The following is a 24195-nucleotide window of genomic DNA, read 5'->3' on the forward strand; positions in this document are numbered from 1 at the left end:
ATCCAACATAGAATATTTCCCTTTTTAAACGGTACCGTTTCGTTTACTGCTAAACGTTGTACAAAATTTTTAAACGTTTCACCCTTAGTCATGGGACTACTTTTGGATTTAAACTGTTTAAAAAGCCATTTTATACTAGTTTACCCTTGGTGCTCAGGTGAGCTTAAATGTGGCCCATTGCCTTTGTTACCTCAATTTTCTAAGCGCCCAGGGCGGTTAATAGGGATTATATGGTATATACATGTACATGTAGTAGTACTTTGGATCCAGGGTAACAAAATGTAGTTCCTGAGAAATAATATGTACATTATGAAAATTAAAGAATTAGCAACTCAAGTTGTACTGTATAACCTGGGTTGGGGCAGTTTACGCTTTATAAACCAGAACAGGGTAACAAAATGGGGTTCCTGAGAAACATGTACATCATGAAAATTGCTGTTACACATTTATAAATATTTTGAGTTGTGTATCGGTACATAATATTTCCCCATTTCTTTGTGCTGAAAAGCAATTTCTTTTGTTTTGATACTGTTAACAGTCTCTGGAAACACTAGCTCTATGTCAGAAGCTATATTCAAAGCCAGCATTTCACAAGACAGAAACAGAAACTTCTACATATGCGAGATTCATTTATACCCTTCCTTGTTCCTTGAAGCAGACCTGACCTTTGTTTATTACTACAGCTGAACTTCAGTATCTTGAAGACTGGTATCTTGAATACCATGGGTATATCGAAGCGTTTTGGAGGTCCCAATCCCATTTTCTAAAAGTATTTTATCCAGAATTATTATTTTACCTGAATATTTTAGATCCTTGGATATCTCAAAGTTCTTTCTTGGCCCCATTGAGTTCAAGATAATGAGGTTTGACTGTAATTAACACTGCTACACGTGTAATATGCAGGATAAGTTGGACACATGAATATGCATGCAAGTTAACCTTTCAAAATAATTTATTTAGAATGCTGAGCATGTAAATTATGATACACAGTCATGTCTATGTTAAACATATACAATATATTTTTTATCTTAAATAAATTTTCACATTATTGCAGTTTTTTTTTTCGCCACATCATTTCCAATACATTCATCAATATGAAAAATTTGAATTTTGACATCAATCACACACAATCACCACTTAGTCAGGTAGCACTTGTCTCTTTTTCATTGCCCTTGGTCTTGATGTCAATCACACACAATCACCACTCGATCAAGTAGCGCTTGTCTCTTTTTCCTTGGCTATGGCTGCCGCTGCTAGAATTTTTTTCTTCCACACCTCGTATTCATCAATTTCCTCCTCTACCTCCTGTTCTTTCTTCTGCTGCTTCTTTGAAACTTCCTCATCTACAGACAGAAAAGGAAGATGAACCACATTTAACATAACATATTCATATTAAATTGCACATCTGAAGCTGTGTTTTGACCCACATCTATTAAAGATATACTTACGGAATGGTTTTATGATGTGATCAAGCAATTAGCTTGCATGGAGGGTAATGATAAATAATTAACAATCTCCCATGTTGTTTACATTGTGTAATCTCACACTCTGTCTATTCCAACATAAAAATTTTCTCTTAATGCATGTCGGATTAGACAGATTTCACTATAAATTTACCTTGGAGGTGTTTTTCAACTTCATCCAGAAGTCCTCTAACTCTTTTCTTCTTTTCAACTGTCTTTGTTTCTATATAAAATAAATGATTGCTTAAAAATATACAAAATGAGGTAAATATAACATGAAATTAATATAAATTATTTTCAAAAATGTTTTCACCACTTTTTTTTTTTAACTTTCATGCAAGGATACTAGCTTGCCTAGTTTCATCCTTTTTATGTTTTCTTTTTAACAGATTGTTTCCCTTTTTAGAACGGATTGTTTCCCATTTCTAACAGATTGTTTCCCATTTTTAACAGCTTCCCATTTCTAACAGATTGTTTCTCATTTTTAACAGAGTTGATTCCCATTTTAAACAGTTTATCACTTAGGCCATCTTAAAAAAATTGTTTTGTTACCTCTCTCGACCGACTGACTGAAAATGACCTGACTCAAAACTTTTTTTACATTCCAGGACACAATATTTTTGTTCTTTTTGTAAAAATCAATTTTATTCATTATGTTTTTTTCTGGGAAAAAAACTTAACACTTACCTACCGGATTGGAAATTTAAAACATATATATTTTTTAAAACTTCCAATGTAAGGGCCCCTGGGCCCCATTCCCAAAATGGTGTGGAAATATGAAGACCTCTTAGGAGGCATTGCCTCAAAACCCATTTGTATTTTTGTTGAAGAAAAACTACATATTCCTATGTAACAACTTACCTACCGACCGAATAATTTTACACAAGTCAGGAGAGGGCAAGCAAACATTATTTTAAAGATGGCCTTACCTATCATTTTGACTGCATGGATTTCCATTTCTGTTACGAGCCTATCATAGGTTGATCTTTTGATACTGCACACTTCTCGCAGTTTATTCCAGTCTATCTTTATCTTGAGTTTTCTAATCACAAGTAAAAGATACAGATTGCAGAATAATGCCAATTCATGAATTACCTAAAAACAATACTTTGAAATCTTTTAAATTTAAGGGGGCCAATGTTCATTAATAATTTAATTTTTACTAGTTACTGGGAACATATTTTCATGGGTAACTTGTACATTGTATAAATCAACAGAAGCTTTCATAAACCAATAATGAAACTTACATAAATTAACAGATTCTATAAACCAATACAATTGTGGGATGCAAATTCATGAGTAAGAATGAACCATGAACATTGGTCCCCCATGATAGTGATGATTCCTCAATAAACAGAACAGGTTGACATTTTCCCATTAAGTTTCTTTACGAAAAAAGCTAGAAATATTAAAACTATGTATTATTTATTTAGAAGAATTTGATTACTGTTCATTTATTCCTGCCAGTTGTACCTACCTACAAGCTGCACAAAGTGCCGTAGCTTGAAACATAGGCGATGAGAAGTCCATGTCTCTACATGACTTTGATTTGTAGTCCTCTTCATAACTTCAAATTAAAATTTCACTTAATTATCAAGATTGGAAAAGAAACACATGATAAAATTGAAATTGTAAGCTTGGCCTTATATTATTGTGCAACATGTAGTCCATGTAATACCTGTTAAGTGTTTTTGTTGCTAGCTCAGTGGCAGGTGTACATCCAAATTGTATAGCAAGATCTTTAACAGTGACCTTGGTTGATAGATCCAACATACTCTCCAGGGCTTTCAGGCCATTTGCATAGACTTTCTTATTCACTCCAGATAATTTCAAAGCTTCTTCCTGAATGGAACAAAAAAGAGATTGAATTGCTTTCTTAAACCATTGAAAGGTAAATCAACATTCAGGAATATTAAAGAGTCAAATGTATGGTTAATTATTGGATATCATTTTTAAAGCTTAGGAAAACATAAAATATAAGCAATAATACCTGAAGTGAGCAACATAAAGCAGCAGCGTAAATCAAAGGTTTTTTACACCATATGGATCTGTAGCTCTCTGCTTAATAAGTCCAAATTTTCACAAGCAGAGAGCTACAGATCTGCAGCTATTATCTACATCAGTCAGACATCTAAGAAACTTTTATCACTAAAATGGGACAGTTATAATCATAGTTAGATGACTCACAGGAGTCTATAGAAATCACTTGATTGACCAAGCCATGAGCTATGTGTTAGCAATGCGAACCCGTTTGATATGCTAACAGGCTAATACATGTGATGACTCATGGCTTGGTCAATTGAGTGATTTCTATTGACTTAATTGGTAAATTTGCGAACTCTTGTGGTTGACATTTGTATACACAACCTACCTTGTTAATTGACTTTCCTACAGTATTAGCTGCTAATTCCAAGCACATGACAACAGGACAAGAGCCCGTCAAATTCAGAGCATTTAAGGCCTGACTCCCAACTTTTATATCCAACATCTGGGATAGTTCTTCTGCTTTACTTCAACATAAAGATATCCATATACGTAAAAAATTCTCGAGAGGGAAGTTAAACAACAAATAATAAATCAACATAATATGAACCTATTATTATTTTTAATATAAACACTCAGCTGTCCTCATTGTCCTCTACGTATATTATGACACATCACTCAAAAAATACGTCCACTGAGACTTGACCTACCTTAAAATTGTGGGAGAAGTTATTTTCAACTTCTGTGAAATATTATTCACATGTTTACTGCTCATTTTAAAGCGTCTCTAGTTACACTTGCATTCAGTGATTCACTAAAAAAAAATTTGTCATTTCCCGCGAATATTGAAAATTCTGCGGATTCCGAACCCGATGATAATTATAATATGGGCTGTTTTGGCGAAATGATATTTATAAATTCTTCTTTTATAAAAAAAAATTAATGATGTTTTGTTTAGTTTGTGGTCCTGTGATATTCTTAGTATTTTCAGGGACCTATATACTAACTTAGTATATAGGTCCCTGGTATTTTCCATCTTTGATCTATATTTCTCCTTCCTTTCATTATGTCCGTTTATAATTTTATACACCTGGGTCAGCATATGGACATTTATTAATAATTCCTGATTTTTGTTCTGTCCATTTGTTGAATATTTAATCCAATAATTAACTTGGAGCTATAAAAAATTAAATTAGTGACATCATTATTATCATTATTGTTGCATGAAAGTGTTTGAAATTTAATCAAACAGGTCTCTATGAAAGATTGTGCATTTCATACTTCAGTGACCATAACTACGTAAAGTAGCAATAAAGGAATACAAACATAATGCATTGCACATCGAATCCATTCACCATTAAGGTTTACAATCTGCTCTCTTGGAATCTTGGAGACGAGGGATGGATCCTACACTGCTGTATTTTCTATCAAAATTTAAACTTTTATGAACTTTTTCTAGATATATCAAAACACAATAATGCTGTAATAATTAAATCTGCATGTCCCCAAGACTTTGCTATATCCGAATTGTACTGTAGTGCTCTATCACGAAGAAATCATTGGAATGATTGAACTATATTTGAATAGAACAATAAGATTTTCTCTTAAAAAAGAATTTGTCTTTTATTTCTCTATTCTCATACAACATTAACATAAAAAACAACTTAATGAATTCAAACATATAATCTATAAACAACAACAATTTTAGGAATCAATAACAACATGAAACCTGACTAAATGACAACTAAGCACAACCAATCCCATCTTTTAAAACACAAGGTAAATGCATGCATTCAAAGCACATAATATTAACAAAGTATTTATGCTAGAATTAATTCAGAAATAATAAATTAAATGTTGTCCTATCTATTTGTATTGCAAGTTGTAAAATATGAGCTTTTAAGACCATAATTAACGTCAAGTCTCTCTTCACTTACAGATAGCCTGCTCTGGGGATAACAGAAATGTTTTTACAGTACAAAAAGAACACACTGATATTTTCAAATTTCCTTGTTTTTTCTTTCACATAAAAATGACCATAATTGCATTAGACATGCCTAATTAACTGACCAAAAAAAAAAAAAATAAAAAATCATTAAACATGCAGTAATATAACTTGCTTTGAGAAATAATAAACTGTATAATTTACAAATTTTCTTTCAAAAATTCAAGTTTTTAAAAGAAACAAATTGAGTATTCTTTTAATACATGAAATTATACCAAACTCATATTTTCCATGCACATTCTTTTAAATTAAATTCTTTTTTTTTTTTAATATCAATTGATATCATGCCAAATGTATTTGAAAATTTTAGGGAATTTAATGAAAATCTTTTGTCTCACTTGAAAACAACTACACAAATGTGACTTCTTCAGAATTAAACAATACTACATAATTAATTTAAGATACTAACAGTATTGCATCATGTCAGAATAATGCAAATGACAAAAAGATTTGAAATGCAGTGTAATTGACCTTTTATTCTCAGCGGAGTATTTTATTACTAGATTTTTTTTATCCCAGTAGAGAATACTGGTACACTGTAAATGCTACAGAATACAAAGATATTCCTCTAAGGTACAATTTAAAACTAGAACTGTCCAATAGGGACAAATACCCCCGCTGGATTTTTCAGAGTAGGTGCAAATTCACAAATATTTATAGAGGTGTTCACTATTTTCTTAGAAACAATTTGAGTGCTCATTATATCTTTTTTAATTAATAAGTGTAAATACTACCCATCATGTACACTCAATGCTGAAATTTTTAAGGCATATTGTTAACCAGAACTGTAGCTATAAATATACAAATTCAAAAGTAATACTCTGGTATATAGTTAAAAATTTTTTCCCAAAGAGCAAACAAATAAATGCTAGAACAATGTTAATAATGGATTTCCTACATATATATTTCAAATTTTCTATACACATTCTCTGTGCTTGTTTTATGTACCAAACTACCAGCACCTAAATCATATATACTTTATTTATCTAATATATGGACTATAGGGATGCATAATATCTTCAATGAAACTGAACACATACTGAAAGAAGTGTGATAAAAAATTTGCCTCAATAGGACCACTTTGTGAAATTCCAATATAACTATAGTCGTTTTGATTACCAAATTGATTTTAAGAAATACACCTGTACATATACATGTACTAAATTTGATGGCATTTAAATCTGTCACCTAAAATTCACCAAGGACACAAATTTATTCCTTGAATTTTCTATACATAATTGTTATAAACATCTCCTGTGGACATAAACTTTAATTAAACAAATAATCATCACTAATTGCATTATCAATGAAATTCTTAATTACCCTTATTGTAAACATACAAAATGCATTATTGTCAAAATACATAATTCAACATGTGGATGAAAAAAAATCTGAAATTTGTTTCTTAAAGCTTGTCAATTATAAAAAAACAAATTTTAAAATGATTCTGAATTTCAGAGTAATCTGCAACTATAAAAGAAAAACTGTCCTGATTTAGTCATATAAAAAATTGATTTGTGAAATTTGTGTCATAATAATCAAATCATCACAACCTATAATTATTTAATTGACCTAAGCTTTGTTCAGTTTGAAAATCTTATAAAAACAGCAGTATTAGTATACAAAATCTTAAAATGAGATCTGTTTGGCTTCTGGGACATCTTTGGCACCAAAACATCTTAAGTTATCTCCTTACATTAGAACTCATTAATTTCTTTCTGACAGAAATGTGTGCAACAATTTGCTTATCAATTGGTTTGACATGGATTCAAGATAATCTCCTGTCCAAAAAAAAACATAAATGGTAAATGTATTATGAAAAAAAAAAATTTTAATGTAAAACAATGTGTTAAATATGATTCTGTATTGTAATTCAATATAAAAACAGATTTTTTAATTTGTTAAAAGATTATATACTGAACACACAAACATAAAAAATTAACACTTAGAGTGAAGTTTTCTATCATCCAAACAAAACAATTTTTAAAAAATAAAAACATTGTAACATGCATAACAAATTGCACTTACAACAAAGTAAAATAGGTGCATCTACCTTCCTAAAATTACTGTATGAACATTTTTTAAAACTTCCAGCCATGAGCAGCCTGTTTATCTGGGATTTCATATCATAAACTTCTCGTATAAACCAGGTTTCGTGGAGCCAGTAGGTTGAGGGTTCTGTGGAGCAAACTGTGTGGAGGGCATCTACAAGTCGTAGTGATTGACAGGTCCATTAATACCAACCCTGCCATTTTACAGCCAAAAATTGAAATTGATATATCATTTAAATACACAATTTACATATATTTGAAATATTACAACAATTGTTTATCAGGGACAAACATTTACAAAGATATCAGATTTCTCAATATAAGGTAAATTGTAGAATGGGACATTAAATTAATGAAATTCTAAACACAATACATGTATCTATATATACTTGCCAATCCCAATACAATTAAAGTTATGTTCTGAATTCATGATCATATGAAATGTCCCCTCCTAAAATTTTATTGAAACTCAAAATAGGAACTAATTTTTTCTCTCTAATTTGACATTGCAACGTTTTGAACTTTATTGGGTTCTTCCACTGTTGAAAACACCTGTGTGCAATGTTTTAATTATACCCAGGAGAATTTGCACCTTTTCTAAAACAAATTTTAAAATAAAATCATGGAATTTATGTTTTGTAATTTAACTGTAGTATATCTTTGAAAATAAATGCAAAAATTTTGATAATTCTGGTATATTTAATGGTTCCTGGTAACACAAGCTGACTTATTGTTACAGCCAATATAATGGGAGATTAAATTTAAATCAATCGTAGTAAAAAATCGTAGTTATTTATTCCTTAAATCAATTTTTTTGCCATTACAGCTGAAACACATGACATACAAAAATTGATTTTTTTGCATCATTAACACACTTCATACAAAACACTGAAATATATGTCAGACAATGTAAAAAGGGATGAAAGATATTTTCTAAAAAAAAAGTCAGAAAATGGATAAATTTTTATCAAAAATTTAAAATTTAAGGTAACTAAAAAAAAAAAAATTTCCAGAAAAGATCATCCAGTGTCTAAAATTTTTGCAATTCAAATACACATGTATTTATATACGGCCTTCATATGGTGAAGTATCATAATTCCGTCAAACTCACGGCAAGTAACTTCTTTGATAATGGCTGCTACCCCATGAGACCCCTGGACTAACGCTCTGGACCAGTAGGCTAGATCTCTCTGAGTCTCCACTCTAAATATGTGTGTTTCAACACCATTTCGAGTGCCACACCTTGTACCAAAAGTCAGGACATCAGTCCCTGCATTCGGATTACTGAGTCTACCAGAATGTACCAATCTGTATAAAAAGAATAAAAAAACAAATTTATTATCAGGTTATGTCCCCAACTATATACCGGCTAAGCATCATCATTACGAAAAGAAAGCCATGTACCGAGTAATTATAACCACTTCAACACACCAGGATCGTGTGATACAGTGCAAACTAGTTTGCTTGTTCTGAATTATTTATTTTAATCTGATACTCTGCCTTCTTCTGTGGTTTCAATAAATCAATATATTAACAGTAATTGCATCTATACGTTCATCATTTCATTCAGAACATTGCATAGAAAAATTTAACCAAAGACTCATAAGCCACAATGCTCACCTGAAAAGTCTACATATAATTATATACATGTATATTTTTTTACCCACTTTCAGCAAGAGTGGGGGATATTAATTTTGGACTAGTTGCATGTCCTTAAGCTTCTGTCTGTATTAAATTTTGTGATTTTTTTTTTATATCACAACTCCTGATCCTTACCATGATTTTTTGTCTGTCAATTCATAACTTCACATTCTAAATGTCACTTATAGTTTCTTGGATGATAGGACAAAAAGGTAAAATTCAAACATTATTAATATCAGTTTCCAGTTAAAAACTTAAAAGTATCACAACTCCCATGGCCTAAAAAAAGTCTTCACTGACTTGGTGAAAAGGTCAAAGTTTAAGGTCTGAAATGAAATATATTCTGTTGTGTGTAATACTTTAATTTTTAAGACAATGTGTCAAAAACCTTTGAAGTTTCAATAAAATTTGATTTCACAACTCAATTCATTTTTTCAAAAGGACAAACGCTGGTAAAATCATACATGTAATTACAGATTATATAAAGTTTTCTGAGCTTTTTGAATAAAGTATTTCTTAAAGAAAATTACTGAATTTTAGGAAAAGGTCAAGAAAATTGAACATGCAAAATAAACTTTCTGGAGATAAATTGACCTTCCTTATGGCCTTTAAATAGTAATTCAGAACATATAGTACTCTCATCTTGATTTGTGGTCAGAAGGACAAAGTTTAGTTACAGAAAATGATAAAATAACGTTCTTTTTACAAAAAAAAAACAATTAAACATTTTATCCATTTTTTGAATTGTTTGAAAAAGTCAACTCACCTTGTGGCAAGCAGGGGGTGGCTTTGGAATGGAGTAGCCCATTCTTCTTTACTCCAGGGAGCTGTGTCATACAGGAGCATGTCATTGTCTGTTAATGCTATAAATACTGGCTTCCAAGTCAAACTTCCCTGCTCATTCATAAGCTGCCAAAGAAGAAACTTGATAACTTTTATGTCAATAAATTGTAATGATTATAATACAAAAAGTTCTTACTTTGTTTTACTTTTATGATAAAATCAAGGATACATATAGCTGTTTTTGTTTTCACATGAAAAATATAGTTACTGACTTGATTAAATGTATTTAAGGGCTTCCTTTTTAGATGTGAGGTCCAAACTGATAAGAATAGATATTAAGTAATACTGCATCTCTGGACAAGTCACAAACCTGTTCTGAGAGCCATCCAATATGTTTAATTTCTCTGGAGTTTGGAGCTGAGGACATAACTTGGTTTGCTTCTACGATACACTGACTTAATAATAACGTGACATTTGAATGAATGGCATTAAACCAATCACTGGCAATGGCTGCATCTGGAAATCTTATAATGCAGGTGGATTTTCCATCAGGTGAATGTAATTCAATAGTGCGTTTTTCTGGGTCAGACATACTGAGATTTCGACATAGGTAGCAAAGTTTCAGTGGTATAGTTTTTGTTTCTGTCCAATTAGCCCTGGCTGCATCCCTCTGGGCCTCCTGACTTCCCCATCCTAATTCATTTAATGCTGAAATCTTCCGAAAGCAGGGACTGAAATCTGTGATATATTTCACTGTCAAAAAGAAAAGAAAAAGATTTCATCAAAGTGATTATTAAATGATTAAAGGGGGATAATTCAACTTGAAAAATGTCAAAATATAATGTACAGCTACAATCCCTGAGGATTCAACATGAATTGTTACTATTTATCATTAGAAATACCTATATGGAACATGTTCCATTTCTTCACATTCACCCCCTAAAATTACAGATCCACCCCCTCCACATGGAAATCCTTACCCATAGTCACAGGTAAGCAAATAAATTTTCCCAGCAATCATGTATGACCAAATAAAGCAATCTTCAAATCTGTCCTATAAATTAAATTCTGATTGATTCACTGTTTAATTCAATATCTTTACCCTCAAGTTCCACGATTTTCTTGGCCTTTTTAAGTGCTCTAACAGCTTCGTCATGGGTTGCCTCTCTCAGATCTTCTCCATTAACTGATAAGATGGCGTCGCCGACGTACAATTTTTCTGTTTTATCTGCTGCCATCCCTTTAAATATTTTACTAATGAGTATTGGCATTTTGTTTTCTTTGCCTCCTTTGATGCTAATTCCCAGTCCATTTTGTTCCTCCTTGATTACTCTCACAAGCCGCTTTTGTCCAGCAATAGATTCAGGTAATTGGTCATGTCTAGAGGTCGTGCTGTCCGCACTGATGTTAAGGGGAAGTGACTTATTCAAATTTTCATCAAGTGCCAACGTTATACTGTCTTCATTTAAGGTTACAAATACTTTACACCACTGCTGCCGTATGTATACCTCGAAAGATCCCGACCTCGGCGAAATGGCCGCCATTTTGACAACCATCGTATCACGTGACTAATATTTGTATCACGTGAGCTTGAAGACATATACGCGGGAAATGTTTGTAAACCCCTTTCTCTTCGTTTCTTCATTTTGGGATATAGAATAAAATATATTTTATTTGCCAGTCATGGTCTCACTAGGGTTTTACAGAATTACAAGCATGATTTTTAGCATACAATAGGAAAAAAAGCCACATCGACAAAATGACTAATGGATAATCATATCGCGCCACTTTTATTAGGCCTATACCCCGACTTGAAATATGGGAGGATATATAGTGTCCGTCCGTCCATCTAGATGGGGTACCCATTTCTTATCCGCAACTCCTCTTGTACAACTAAATGAATTTATTGAGACTTTCACAGAATCTATGTTACATATTGCATTGTGCACAGGTCTATTTTACTTTTTGATCTGACATGTATTTTGGGTTTGAGCAAACCATGGACACTGCAATTCTTTCTATACTTTTGAATGGTACCTATCACTTATCTACAACTCCTTCAATACCACCGAATAAAATTTAATGATAATGTCAGAGATTCTTCATTACATGCACATAATGCTATTTTGCACTTCCTATACCTTTTGATCTGTCACTTAAATCTTTAATATTTCGGGTCTCCCAGAGCAAAACATGGGCTTGGCCATTAATTAATATGTTTTACGGTGTGACCGTTGGGGCGAGCGCAGTTGTACCATCAAAAACACTTGAGATATACTTCGAACGTGTGCACGAGATATCTACTACCTGTGACGTCATACGACGTTTCAGCTTACAGAACTGCCGAGCGTCTGATGAAACTATAGAACAAGTGCAATTTTTGTCGAAAAACATTGCAGAGTTATTTCTTGTTTCTTTGAAAGATTTTTACAAACTGAAAGTCTGATATATGCTTTACGTCATTATTTATTTATTTATTCGGCAATATTCGCGAGGACATTGGGTAGTGCAGGAATTTTGTTGCACAGAGAAATTTTTGTATGTACAATTTTCCGAATTTCCTCTGTTCTTACACGTTAGTTGAGCTCGCTTGGAGCGTCGCTTCGCGACGCTCGCTGCGCTCCTAATTCTACGGTGTGACCTATACATTTTGAAGCTGTGACGTCATACGACGTCAAAAAGCTCGACGGAGCTTATACAGCCAGCGTCTGTGTGTAACACTATGCAATTTTTGATGAAAAACATTGCAATAAATCTTGTTTCTTTGAAAGATTTCTACAAACTGAAAGTCTGATATATATGCTTTACGAGATTTATTTATTGGCAATATTCGCGCAAAAACATCTGGGTATGCAGGAATTTGTGGAATGTTGCACAGAGAAATTTGGCTGACGTATGTCGCCCATTCTCAGTAATAATGTGCAATTACGGTATATCAGAGACGTAAAATTCAACTTGAGTATCATTTTTTCCTGCAAAGTTTTTTGATAATTCTGAGTTGTATGGTAAAATATCCATAACACCAATGTGTTGATGACAAAATTATGACAAATTGAAATACATTGCTTTAAAATCACCCCAATATATACGTTACTGTGTATATTGATTTAGGAAATACAATGTCACTTTAGAAAACATTTAATGCAGGAATATAAATCATGCAAGGGCAAATAACTTCCCTACTTTTTAAGGCATAAGAGTCAATAAACCTCTTTTTTATGTCAACTGAAGAACACTTTGAATAAATACTGAATAAAGTATCTTACTTACTTATTACTTCTAATGCTTTCATGAAAAACATGACCTGTATTAAATTGAAATTTGGACATGAAAAATCAATAAATTTAAAAACAATCATAATTATAATATTTTTAAAGAATAATATACGGTTTCAGAATTGTGTACGTCTAATGTAACGTAAGATTAAATAAGGTAATTCTGTAACATCTCCGTAATTAGATTACACTGTTTGAATACCATATGGATAAGTTTACTCTATTTTGAAAATCCAGACTATAACTGAATCAGAATATGAAAACAAATGATAAAATATTACGTTACTGTTTGAACGTAAAATGGCATTTGTACTAGCTATTGATTTCTTGGGTTAAAGTTTAAAATCTTGCAATTTTTGTGTTTTTTCTTAAGGTATATAACTATCAAATTGTGTTTCTATTGAAATAAACTGAAATTTATAAACAAAGCAAAGAGCAGATTTTGTAGTGATTGTCAACTATAATTTAAAATTAGACTTCTGTCAACATCTCTCTAGTTAAAAAAAAAGAAATGAAAAATTAAACGAAAATCGAACTTTAAGATTTACTGATATGCATGTACTACATTGATATTTATTGCATATCTGTATTTACAACCATGATTTTCTTACTTTAAACATCAAGTAATGAGGTACATCATGTGGAAATGTTCAAGAATTGCGTAATATTCTTTCCGTAAGTATTGGTAACGTATGTAAATTCCGGTAAGTTAATACACTGTACATCAAATGTTAGAATGATTTAAAAATGTGTATGCAATAAAAAATATGAACCATTTCCATCATATAAGCACCATTAATGGCCTAACACATTTATATACTTTTAATAAATGTATAACGTTATACAACCGACGAAGTTTTATTGCATATAAGTCGTTTGAAAATATTTCAAGGAAAGTTAATATCAGATAAATTTTACAAGATAGTCAGGTGTCTCTGTTTGATTTTCTTGAAAATGAAAATATATTTCATAATTTACAAGCTCAGTTATATGATGGCGTTACGTAGGTATCAAACAACTGGGCGACAACGACATGCTGCAAAATATTTGCCATTTACATGTGATTTATGTTTTACTTTTATATACTCTCATATGGTGTGCAGTAAATTTCTGTGCATAAAAATACACGTTTATTAGATTTGAGTTTTTCAATTATGTTTTATTTTTGAAATACGGATTTGGCGACAGTAACGTATGTATTGTTTTCATAAATTCAGAGACGTATTTATCCGGAAGACTTTTCCCGAAAAGATGTTTCACGGACCATAACGTTGGTTTACTTGCTCGTGCTGAAAAACATTCTTATATTATTAACCCCCCATTAACCACCTTATTGCTGAGAACCATTTCCGAATTTCCTCTGTTCTTACACGTTAGTCTATTGAGCTCGCTTCGCGACGCTCGCTGCGCTCGCTATAATCATATGGGAGGCGGGATATCACTTGGTGACCTAGGTGCTCAAAGTACCCTTAGTTTTGTAATTTGACTTGACAATATTTGTTTCATGTGAGCTGTCAATTATTTTCTGCTCTCTCTTTTGAAAAACGATACTACTAATGATACTTGGTGTCAAATGGAGATCAGTTCAATTGCCTAAATCTATATCGGACATCAACTGGTACCATAAATGAATTATGTTTGATAGTATTGATCATGCGCAGATCTGGAATTTGTAGAATAATTAAATGTATATACGAAACCAAGTAAAAGTGGCCTTGGAACCCCCCCCCCCCCACCACCACTAGAAAACGGTGATCCTTCCTCACTACATGTTCTATGTGTATGTGATAATGGTGTGAAAAGTCATTAGTAGGAAGCATCCACCCCCACCCACCCCCACACACGCGCGAAATAGGTATTTCACATTTTGGAAAGAATTTACTTTTTTTTGTTTTTTTTTTTGTTTTTTGATCATCCCTAAGGCAAATATGCTGACATCTCTCTCTCTCTCTCTCATGAGGGGGGAGGGGTCCGTTTTACTTCATCAACGTTTTTCAATACGAATTGTTGTCCAGATGTGTTATGCATGGGTTTCAAACATTATAGCATCGTTGAGTTGAATTATTTCGAATATGAAAAAATAACACTGAACTGTATTTTACGATCAAAATATTTCAAATTTTAATTCACACTAAAGTCTTGCAACTCTTTTCCCATTTATTTTACAGCAAATATGCTGACATCTCTCTCTCTCTCTCTCAATATCTCGAGAACCCTTTGAGCTTTTCAATGAAATTTTCTAGCTCTCTCTTTGGAAAAAGAATTACTAATGATTTTGGTGTCAAATGGAGGTCATAAATAAGCAAATTGCCTAAAAATCTATCCATCACATCAACTATTGCAATGAAATTTTTTTTCAGTATTGATACAAAAGGTCAATTGTAAATTTAAATTCTCTCTGTGTCCAGATGTGTGGCTATGCAATGTACCCCCCCCCAAAACCCCCCACCACCACCACCACTCAGAAAAGTCCTTCCTCACGTTTGTTCTATGTGTATGTGATAATGGTATGAAAAGTCTATTTTTAAACATTATACACACGCGCATAGGTATTTGAAAAAAATATATACATGTATGTGAGTTGCAAATATTACATCTCTCTCTCTCTCTCTCTCATGAGGAATATGTGTGAAAAAAAAACATATACAGTGTGATAAATACATGTGAAAAAATCTTCTATACACTGTATTTTACGATCAAAATATTTCAAATTTTAATTCACACTAAAGTCTTGCAACTCTTTTCCCATTTATTTTACAGAAATGACGGGCACATTTTTGTACTTTGCGTATGGAAGTAATTTATTACGACAAAGGTTGACCCTACAGAACCCATCTGCTGTATTCCAAGGTGTGGGACATCTCAAGGTAGTCTTCATAATTTATAGTTGAAAATCATGATCAGCAAACATTATTAAATGTTTACAGAATTTCCATAATGCAATATCGAAAAAAAAATGAAGGAAAAATATATATCATCTCTATTTCAAATTAAAGTTTCTATATACAATTATAATGTACATTTAGTGAGTAAATGTTTACTAATTTGTAAATAATTCAATTTTTTAAAGAATTTCAGATTGGATTTCAAATCCCCATCAGACCCAAAAGGATCTCGCTGGCGCGGAGGTGCTGCCACCATTGAACCGCATCCCGAGGGGACAGTTTGGGGGGTTATATGGATGTTAGACATTAAAGATAAATCCAGTCTTGACCGGTGCGTATATTCAGTTGTAAATCTTAAATAAACTGATTTGATTTAAAAGACCTGTGAACCGGTCAGCTTTTGTACATTGCTTCTGTATTTTAAAACCCATTATCATTTATCAGGAGAGTTTTTCTGGCCTTGATTCAAGGTCATACACCCAGTACAGGGACGTAGAACCGGGGGGGGGGGGGGGGCTGGCACTTTTTTTTTGTTCCCAACATTACTTTTACTATTGGAAATGTCTACTGAAAGGCTGGTTAGCCCCCCCCCCCCACTTTATACTACAAGCTAATGATATCAAGGAAATGTAGTACTGAATGCCAAAAAATTGGTACTGAAAAAAGTTTGGGGTAGAAAAAACTTTGTCTCTAACACCCCCCCCCCCACACACACACACACCACGAAATAGGATTTTCGAATTTGGGCAATTTTCCTTTTTTGTTTTTTTTTTTTTTGCTTGTCAACTTTTTTAAAGGTAAGTCAAAAAAAAAAATTTTCTCCGGCTGGCCCCCCCACTTTCAAAAACGATGCTACGTGGCTGCAGTACCAAGGTCAATGAGCAGCGAGATATTAAAACATGCAAATCTATACTTCTGGAACTCTTTAGTATTTATTCTGGAAATGCATAACTTGGGCTTTAACCTTATAAACCATATTCAAAATGGATTTAAATTCATGTACTCTATGTCATATTGACCAACTCTGGGATCGTTAAGAGTAATGCAGTCAAACTAAACCATTACTCTTCATGGCCTAAAGACATACATGTATTTACTCAAATGTTAAGCTTGCAAAACACCACAAAGTAACAATCTCCATCATCCAAATTCTGTCAAGGAATATACCGGTATCTGCATCATTACTGGATATTCAGTATTTCATGATCCAATGCCACCTTTTTGAGGTTAAACAGTGCTGGCCTGTGGTATTGCAGGCATTTTCATGTTTTATAACAAAAAAAAACAACATATTTTTGTCCTTCTTATGAACTCTGTCTTATTTTATCACATTTACTCCTTTGTACAGTGGATAGAGCTCATTGGAAATTATTTTCATATCCACGGTTGTGACATATAAAGGGTTTTTGTATGAATTAATTTGATCTAGTTTTGTGGATTTACATACTATAGATCCTTTGGATTGTAAATGGATATGTTTTTTTTTTATATTATTCATTGTCTATTTATAAATTCAATCAATAAGGCTTAGCAATAAAAGCACACAAAATGGATTAAAAAAATCATATCCAACCACCAACCAAGGGATACCCCATCTACAGATGTACATTGTATATTTCAGACAAGAAGGAATATATGATGCCATAAATGTGGACATTATTTCTCCTGACAACAAAATATACAGTAACTGTCGTACCTACGTCATGCAGAAGGACTACATCACTGATCGCTATGACAACCGCCCCTCTCCAAACTACAAAGATGTTCTAGTTCGGGGAGCTCAGCAGAACAACATACCTCAGACTTATATAGAATTCCTACAGACTTTAGAAGACAATGGATATTCTGGCAACATTCCAGTGTACAATCAAGTTTTGGATTCTCTAAAACAATCTTAATTGTTGACACAGATTTTTCCTATAATTTGGTCATTATATGGAACAGGTCAATGGCTTATAAAAATCTGTAAAAACTTGTGTATTTATATGTGATTTGATTTTTTAATATCAAGACAGTTTCAATAATAAATAATATACCTTTTTTTCAGAAATAAACAGTGTTCACACGAAAACAAAGCATCACTTTCATAATTCATCACTCACTCACATTCTCAGGGTTGCAAATAACCACTCGCCCACTCGCAAATGCGAGTAAATTTTCTTGTTGGCGACCAGCTCTTGAGAATATTATCGCCCACATGGCGAGTAAGAATTTTATCGGACCTTTTCCAGAATCAGATCGTAGTTTGGTTCAACTATTCCATGTACTTTCGTTTTCATATCCCAGGCGGATTTTTCTGTGTTTGATAATTCAGCTGATTCCATTTTTCAAATATTAATTGTAGCTTTATTTGAGATACAAAACATGTCAATCTAGTCAACGTTTACCTTAAATTTAAAGAGTAATCATTATTGTAACAAGAATTCCCCCATTCTTTTTCTGCCGCTATAGGCAGCCATGTTGGGTGTCCACTGTAAATATAACACCTGGTTAATTCAGTCCAGGTGTGTTTGGCTCCATTATTTATTAAAAAAACGACATACTGACCCTTGGTTGTTTGGGAATGTTACAAGAATCAAATATTTTTTAAGCCTAATTCAAAATACATGCCCTGAAACAACTAAAATCAAGAGAGGCAAACTTGAATTGAATGATAACATGGAATTTCATACATTTAGTAGTGTAAAAGTCTGCAGGAAAAATTTGAAAAGATATAATGAAATACTATGGCCATAAAGTATTTTTCTCTTATGTTTTCATATGAAAAGATTTTTTAAAAAGTGAAAAAAGATTGTGGGCCCCATAAAATCAATGTGGGCTAGTAAAATTTGTGAAGTTGGGGGCCCACATGGCCCCAAAGGTTTAAATGTTATTTGCAACCCTGATTCTCTTCAAGTACAGTTAAAACATTTCTCTCCCACATAATATAATACTACACACACACACACTACAATATCTCACTTTCACTAAGCAATCTTACTTACTTCACAAGCAGTTATACAAACTGATTAGAATAAACAGAAAAGAAGACAACAAAGCTGACTGTTAGCTACTATGTGATGTACATGGATAATAAATCTTAGTGCAGTAGGAAATTACAGTACATGCACCTCAAAACTAAAGGATATTTACTGACAACAGAGTTTTACAGACTCGAATGTACAAATACACTTGTAAGCTACTGCCTTTCAATATACCAATGTTCTTCACAATAACACAAATCTTGCGCATCAGCTGCCACAAAGTGGCTTCAAAACAAAGCAGGTATACAGAACAGTCCATTTTGAAAGCACAATTTAAATATGGACTTGATAATTCAAATACTTCATGAAAATCAAAGAAAGTGTTGAACAAGAATGTAAAACAGTCTATAAAATTGTATTTTTGAGAGGAAGTTAAGCCCCATTTCTTAATAGAAATTATGTACTATTCTGCAAATGAAATGTATATGGACGGATACATTTGTATAAACATGCTACTGTTCCACGGGTTAAAAAAATATGCAGTAATAAAGTTCATTATCTTTAAGTTGATAATCTGTTAATATTGAATGGACCTTTGTGTGAAATTATTTTTCATATTCATTTTTTTTCTTAGTTTGAACACATTCAAGCTCTAAATTTTTAGGAAAAGGCACATTCTGAGTTCAAAGTAAAAGTACAAGATACTGATGAATTTTTCTCGCTAACAATATTCATTAATTTAAGCTTAACCCCCAGGAACAGTGCCAACTTTTCTGGAATGTACTCTTTAAAAATCCTGCCAAACACAGAAAATGCGTTCAATAAACAAGGAGGATATCGATATACAATAAACCTTTAAAATCAGTGATCAAAGGAATGCAGCTCTATTTTAATTATACAGTATAAATAAACAAAAGTTTACAAAATATTGGACGGAGGTAGAGATAAAAAATTGTGTTTTGCAAAAAAAAAAAGACATACAATGTATGTTGGCAACGGAGATAATTTGAAAAGAAAACTACTAAAATTCTAAGTATCAGTGTTGTTGTCCAAAAGAATGTCCCATTAATGAAAATCCTGCACCGATGTGCATATCGTGATCATTCATATCATGGTCGTCATCGTCCTCCGGCCCTCCGTGCATCGACGTTACTGTGATCCCCATACTCAGATCAACATTGCGACCTTCCTTCTCCTGATCAAAAAAGATACAGACATGATCATAGAGGTCAAGCAGTATGTTCACTAAAGATATACATGTATATTTAAACTCTGTAAAGGGATATGGTTCAGGAAAAAATGCATCAAAGCATTTAACATAAACTTATTACAAAAAAAATCAAAAACCTGATTTTACAGCTGACTGTGAGCTGAGAAGTGTAAGTTGAACATTTTTAGGACCGCTATATTTTCCTTCAATACGTACCTTGGTGTATCAATGTGCTGAAGTATCAATTCAATTTCATCACCTAAACTTAGGGTATTTTGCAAAAAATTCATCTGCTAGAATCGCCCACGATGGTTTTTAAAATAATTTTCTCATTTTCAAAACTGCTAAAATATTCTTTAAACAATAAATTCTTACAGCTCTGTAATCCAGAAACATTTCCTTGAATGCCATAAAGTCACTGAATGTCAGCAGCATCTCAAAGATTTCTCCCTCCAGCTCATTTTTTCGTTCCCTGTAAAAATATTTCATCATCATTTTCATATTCTTTTAAAGAAACTATCAAAAATACATACATATACATGTATGTAGGTTTAAATCGCCAACTATATTGCAGTGTGGTGGGTTTGTGTAATAGACTGATAAAAAAAATGTCCAACACCCCAGATGCCCATTTAACAAAAGAATTTATGACAAAGAACAACATTGAATTCTGCTTTTAAATTTCTATTTACATAATTTTGAAAAAGGTTTTTACTCTTTAAAAAAAAATTAAATTAAAAAAAAAAATGTTATGGTACCCAGGGTAACAATTTTAAACAAAATAATTTGCAAAGTTTTATGATCAAATTAAGGTTTTGGTCTTTATAGTCATATGTTCTTTTGTGAAACAGGATCCAGACTGATAAAATTATTGTTGGTGAGAAAATAAATCAGATCACTTTGCTGAAGTGGTATATGATAAAACAACAAGGTCTCATATACATGTAGCTAGCATGATAGATGATTTGTTTTTACAAGATGCACAAAAAAGGAGTTTTGGCTGGTGTAAAAATGTTACTCTGGGACTCATGATTTTGCCTATTGATGAAACCTTTTGAGCACAGACTAAGTAAAACAGTGTACATACTGAATACTTACATGATTGTTTTAGTGAACTCTCCCATGGAAAAATTTTCAATTCTTTTTGATAATTCCGCTTCTAGATACTTTTCTACAAGTTCTATCTGTTTGAAATTCAAAGAAAAGGGATTACTATCACAGAATTGAGGTAAAATTAAGTTTTACTACTGAAAATTTTTAAAACATTTAAAGTATCATTTTTCTCATTCCATAATGATATGTTTGTGTGCATGTAGTGGTGTGTAGGTTGGGGTTGAGAGGGGGAGGGGCTATTATACTTACATATTCTCTGTGAATATCTGTATAACAGAATTTGTTTTCTTCTGTGTCCTCAAATTCAAGGTAATATTTTTCCATAAAGTCATTCTGTAAAGTCTGAAATTCATCTTCTGTGAAGAACAAAATTAAAGAAATATACAAGCTCTGTTGTAAATTATGAAGTAAAAAGAACAAGTTTCATTTCAAAAGTTTAAAACTAAAAAAAATTACATACAACTCCAGATACGGTGTACATGAATATATGGGTAGATACATTTTGTACATTTAAAGAAACACAATTGTTTAGAGGGACTCAAGTTATATTTCAATTTCTTTATCAACGAATTGTTGACTAAGAAATTAATGCAAGATTGTCATACCCATTATAATATCTTCAATGTGACCTACTGCTTCATCAAACTTTGTATCTATGGCATTGGAACTGTTAAAAAAAGGATATTTTAATTTTAAAGTACATAAGTGTGGCATTAAGGAAAGATAAAAACAATATATTTTGATATTTAAAAAAAAAATGCCACGGAAGTGAACATTTCTGAAGACCAATATGTAACAAAACAAATAGAAGGGGCTCTAACAAAATAAATCATACTTAAAAAATTATGACTAAAATTACCTTGATATGGCTAAGTCTTCATCAGGAAAGGCAAATTCCATAGGTTCAATTCCATCTGTAACAAATAGATCAATTCAAAACAGCTATGCTTATTGCTGTAGGTTTTATTTAGTTTAATTTTTAATAATAAAATATGTTTGCACAATTAATTCAACCAAATTAAGATTCAAGTAAGCCTATTGACCTAACATGTAAAGATTTTGTGTTGCAGACAAATCAAATTCTTAACAACCGCCCGCTAAAATTCTCAAATTCAGGATAAAATATGACTACTTAAAATTCAGTATTGGCCCTTTCACAAAAAATCTTAGGATTAAGACTAAACCTCCCCCCCCCCACTTCTACTATTAAATCAACATATATCTAACTTAAAGCTGAAAAATCTTATTTTTCCATAGCATATTACATTATAAATAATTTTTCAGAGAAAAACATCTTTATTGACGTATAAAAAATTTAAGAGAGGTAAAATTTTAGTCTTAGTCGTAAGATTTTTGGTGAAAAGGGCCATGTTCCCTTATCATTCATTTAAAATTTATCAGTTGAATATATGTTTAGCTTGTCCAGGACCCACTGGGGATCTCCATCTCTCCTAACTTATTACCTCATGCCAAGCTTTGCTTCTTTGAATTTTAATGAGCAAAATTATAAATTTATTAAACAAAACCACACTGAGAAAAGTGTAAGCTAATATTATGATTTATATGCTTTATAATTTCAAAGAATTAAGATAGGGGTTCAAAATAATAATGTCTCTTTGTTGTACACTGTGTGTATTCGTAACAGACATAAGTATTATAATCTGTTGTATTATGGTGTTTTTTCATTACTATCAATCTTAATGGTAAGACTAAAAATTAATTCAAACAAAAATGAATATATGTCCAAGTACTTACACACACAGACACTCATTTTTACAATTGTAATTTCCAAAATATAATATCCTGTATTTCCTAGAGTTAAGTCTTAAGTGATATAGTTTATGTTGACCTTCGCGACTAGACCTGTTTTTAAAAGCCTAATCGATCTCGTGTTCGAACAAGTTCATGCTTACTTTCTCAAATCACAGTAGTGTTTCACGCGCGTACGGTCTGTTTACAATCGACTCCCACTGGGAACTCCAAAGGAGAACTTAGCAGGTGTCTGAGGACATTGTTACAAACATGGAGTGTATTAGTGAATTAAACATTCATAATAATACAATAGATTAACTAATTAAAAAAATAATTAATTAGAATTTAAACTTGTAAACATGATAACGTTTCATGGATCTAATTTTAAGCATTCAGTGAAATACAACAATCAAATACTTAAGATACGTGTTTAAATCTTATGTATAAGTAAATTGATATACGTTGATGTCCACTAAATATTTGAAAATGGTTTTAATATGAGAAAAATTACATACCCGGTTTTTCTTCTTCAGCATTGGACGCCATGCTGGTATTTAACCGGAAGAATAGTTTTTATACTATTCGGACAAGTTTAAATTATTTTCCGGATAGAAATTATTTTTTGAATATTAAAATTAATAAATAAATAAAATCAATGGGAAAAATAAGAGTTAGACAAAACATAAATTATGATAAAACAAGATAATCCTAGAGAGAGAGAGAGAGAGAGAGAGAGAGAGAGAGAGAGAGAGAGAGAGAGAGAGAGAGAGAGAGACATTTTAAATAAAACTCCTTGTTTCAAGATCTTTCTTTGGGTACTACCAATTTCATTTCAGTATGAGCAATATTCGACTCATGAATTAAAATTGTTTTTTAATGCCCTGTTTGTCTTTTTACACTGTGCGTATGTGTATATGCTACGTAGAATATCATCTTCACGCGACCACAGGTGCTTGAGGACAAGACCCCCCCCCCCCAAGTATAGACCATCCGGGCGATTAGGTGCCATGGAAGAATGAGCATCCCCTGTCGACTTGTCACACCCGCCGTGTGCTCTATAATCGGGAAATA

At 32.2% G+C, this 24195-nt stretch overlaps 3 protein-coding genes across 4 annotated transcripts; 1 reads left to right on the plus strand and 2 right to left on the minus strand.

The window, feature by feature from the left end:
* Window positions 1-951: 951 nt before the first annotated feature.
* On the minus strand, window positions 952-11532 carry LOC134241837 (beta-1-syntrophin-like). Its single transcript, XM_062723864.1, has 11 exons — window positions 11029-11532; window positions 10297-10679; window positions 9910-10052; window positions 8573-8810; window positions 4157-4233; window positions 3835-3973; window positions 3142-3305; window positions 2941-3030; window positions 2393-2505; window positions 1618-1686; window positions 952-1343 (listed from the first exon to the last, which is right to left on the minus strand). Exons 1-11 carry the CDS (start codon window positions 11480-11482, stop codon window positions 1210-1212), a joined length of 2004 nt encoding a protein of 667 aa, XP_062579848.1. The 5' UTR covers window positions 11483-11532; the 3' UTR covers window positions 952-1209.
* LOC134241832 (gamma-glutamylcyclotransferase-like) lies at window positions 10910-18115 on the plus strand. The gene is made up of 4 exons (XM_062723859.1): window positions 10910-10918; window positions 15962-16068; window positions 16272-16417; window positions 17708-18115. The coding sequence occupies exons 2-4, from the start codon at window positions 15964-15966 to the stop codon at window positions 17982-17984; spliced, it is 528 nt and encodes a 175-aa protein (XP_062579843.1). The 5' UTR covers window positions 10910-10918; window positions 15962-15963; the 3' UTR covers window positions 17985-18115.
* Window positions 18116-18976: 861 nt separating this feature from the next.
* LOC134241831 (ADP-ribosylation factor-like protein 2-binding protein) lies at window positions 18977-23690 on the minus strand. Of its 2 annotated transcripts, none has more exons than XM_062723856.1 (7): window positions 23640-23690; window positions 22232-22286; window positions 21978-22039; window positions 21622-21728; window positions 21358-21443; window positions 20635-20731; window positions 18977-20244 (listed from the first exon to the last, which is right to left on the minus strand). In XM_062723856.1, exons 1-7 carry the CDS (start codon window positions 23668-23670, stop codon window positions 20086-20088), a joined length of 597 nt encoding a protein of 198 aa, XP_062579840.1. In that variant the 5' UTR covers window positions 23671-23690; the 3' UTR covers window positions 18977-20085. The 2 variants fall into 2 exon arrangements, with proteins under 2 accessions (XP_062579840.1, XP_062579841.1); XM_062723857.1 differs by lacking the exon at window positions 23640-23690 and adding an exon at window positions 23128-23287.
* Between the last annotated feature and the right edge of the window lie 505 nt (window positions 23691-24195).

Source organism: Saccostrea cucullata, unplaced genomic scaffold (assembly GCF_032062105.1).
Source record: "Saccostrea cucullata isolate Sc308-1 unplaced genomic scaffold, CSIRO_AGI_Scuc_v1 ctg7, whole genome shotgun sequence".
Taxonomy (NCBI): Eukaryota; Metazoa; Mollusca; class Bivalvia; order Ostreida; family Ostreidae; genus Saccostrea; species Saccostrea cuccullata.

Bases quoted from the DNA above. Each gene is read 5' to 3' on its own strand.
- LOC134241831 (XM_062723856.1), bottom strand. From the start codon at position 23,670: ATGGCGTCCAATGCTGAAGAAGAAAAACCGG. The intron at 20,732-21,357 runs GTAAGTATTCAG...ATATTTTTACAG, and splicing joins GAGTTCACTAAAACAATCAT to GGAACGAAAAAATGAGCTGG. The intron at 20,245-20,634 runs GTAAGAATTTAT...TTTTTTGATCAG, and splicing joins TGTTTCTGGATTACAGAGCT to GAGAAGGAAGGTCGCAATGT.
- LOC134241837 (XM_062723864.1), bottom strand. From the start codon at position 11,482: ATGGTTGTCAAAATGGCGGCCATTTCGCCGAGGTCGGGATCTTTCGAG. The intron at 3,031-3,141 runs GTATTACATGGA...TTTAATTTGAAG, and splicing joins GCAACAAAAACACTTAACAG to TTATGAAGAGGACTACAAAT. The intron at 1,344-1,617 runs GTAAATTTATAG...TTCTGTCTGTAG, and splicing joins AGTTGAAAAACACCTCCAAG to ATGAGGAAGTTTCAAAGAAG.
- LOC134241832 (XM_062723859.1), top strand. From the start codon at position 15,964: ATGACGGGCACATTTTTGTACTTTGCGTATGGAAGTAATTTATTACGA. The intron at 16,069-16,271 runs GTAGTCTTCATA...AATTTTTTAAAG, and splicing joins AAGGTGTGGGACATCTCAAG to AATTTCAGATTGGATTTCAA. The intron at 16,418-17,707 runs GTGCGTATATTC...TGTATATTTCAG, and splicing joins GATAAATCCAGTCTTGACCG to ACAAGAAGGAATATATGATG.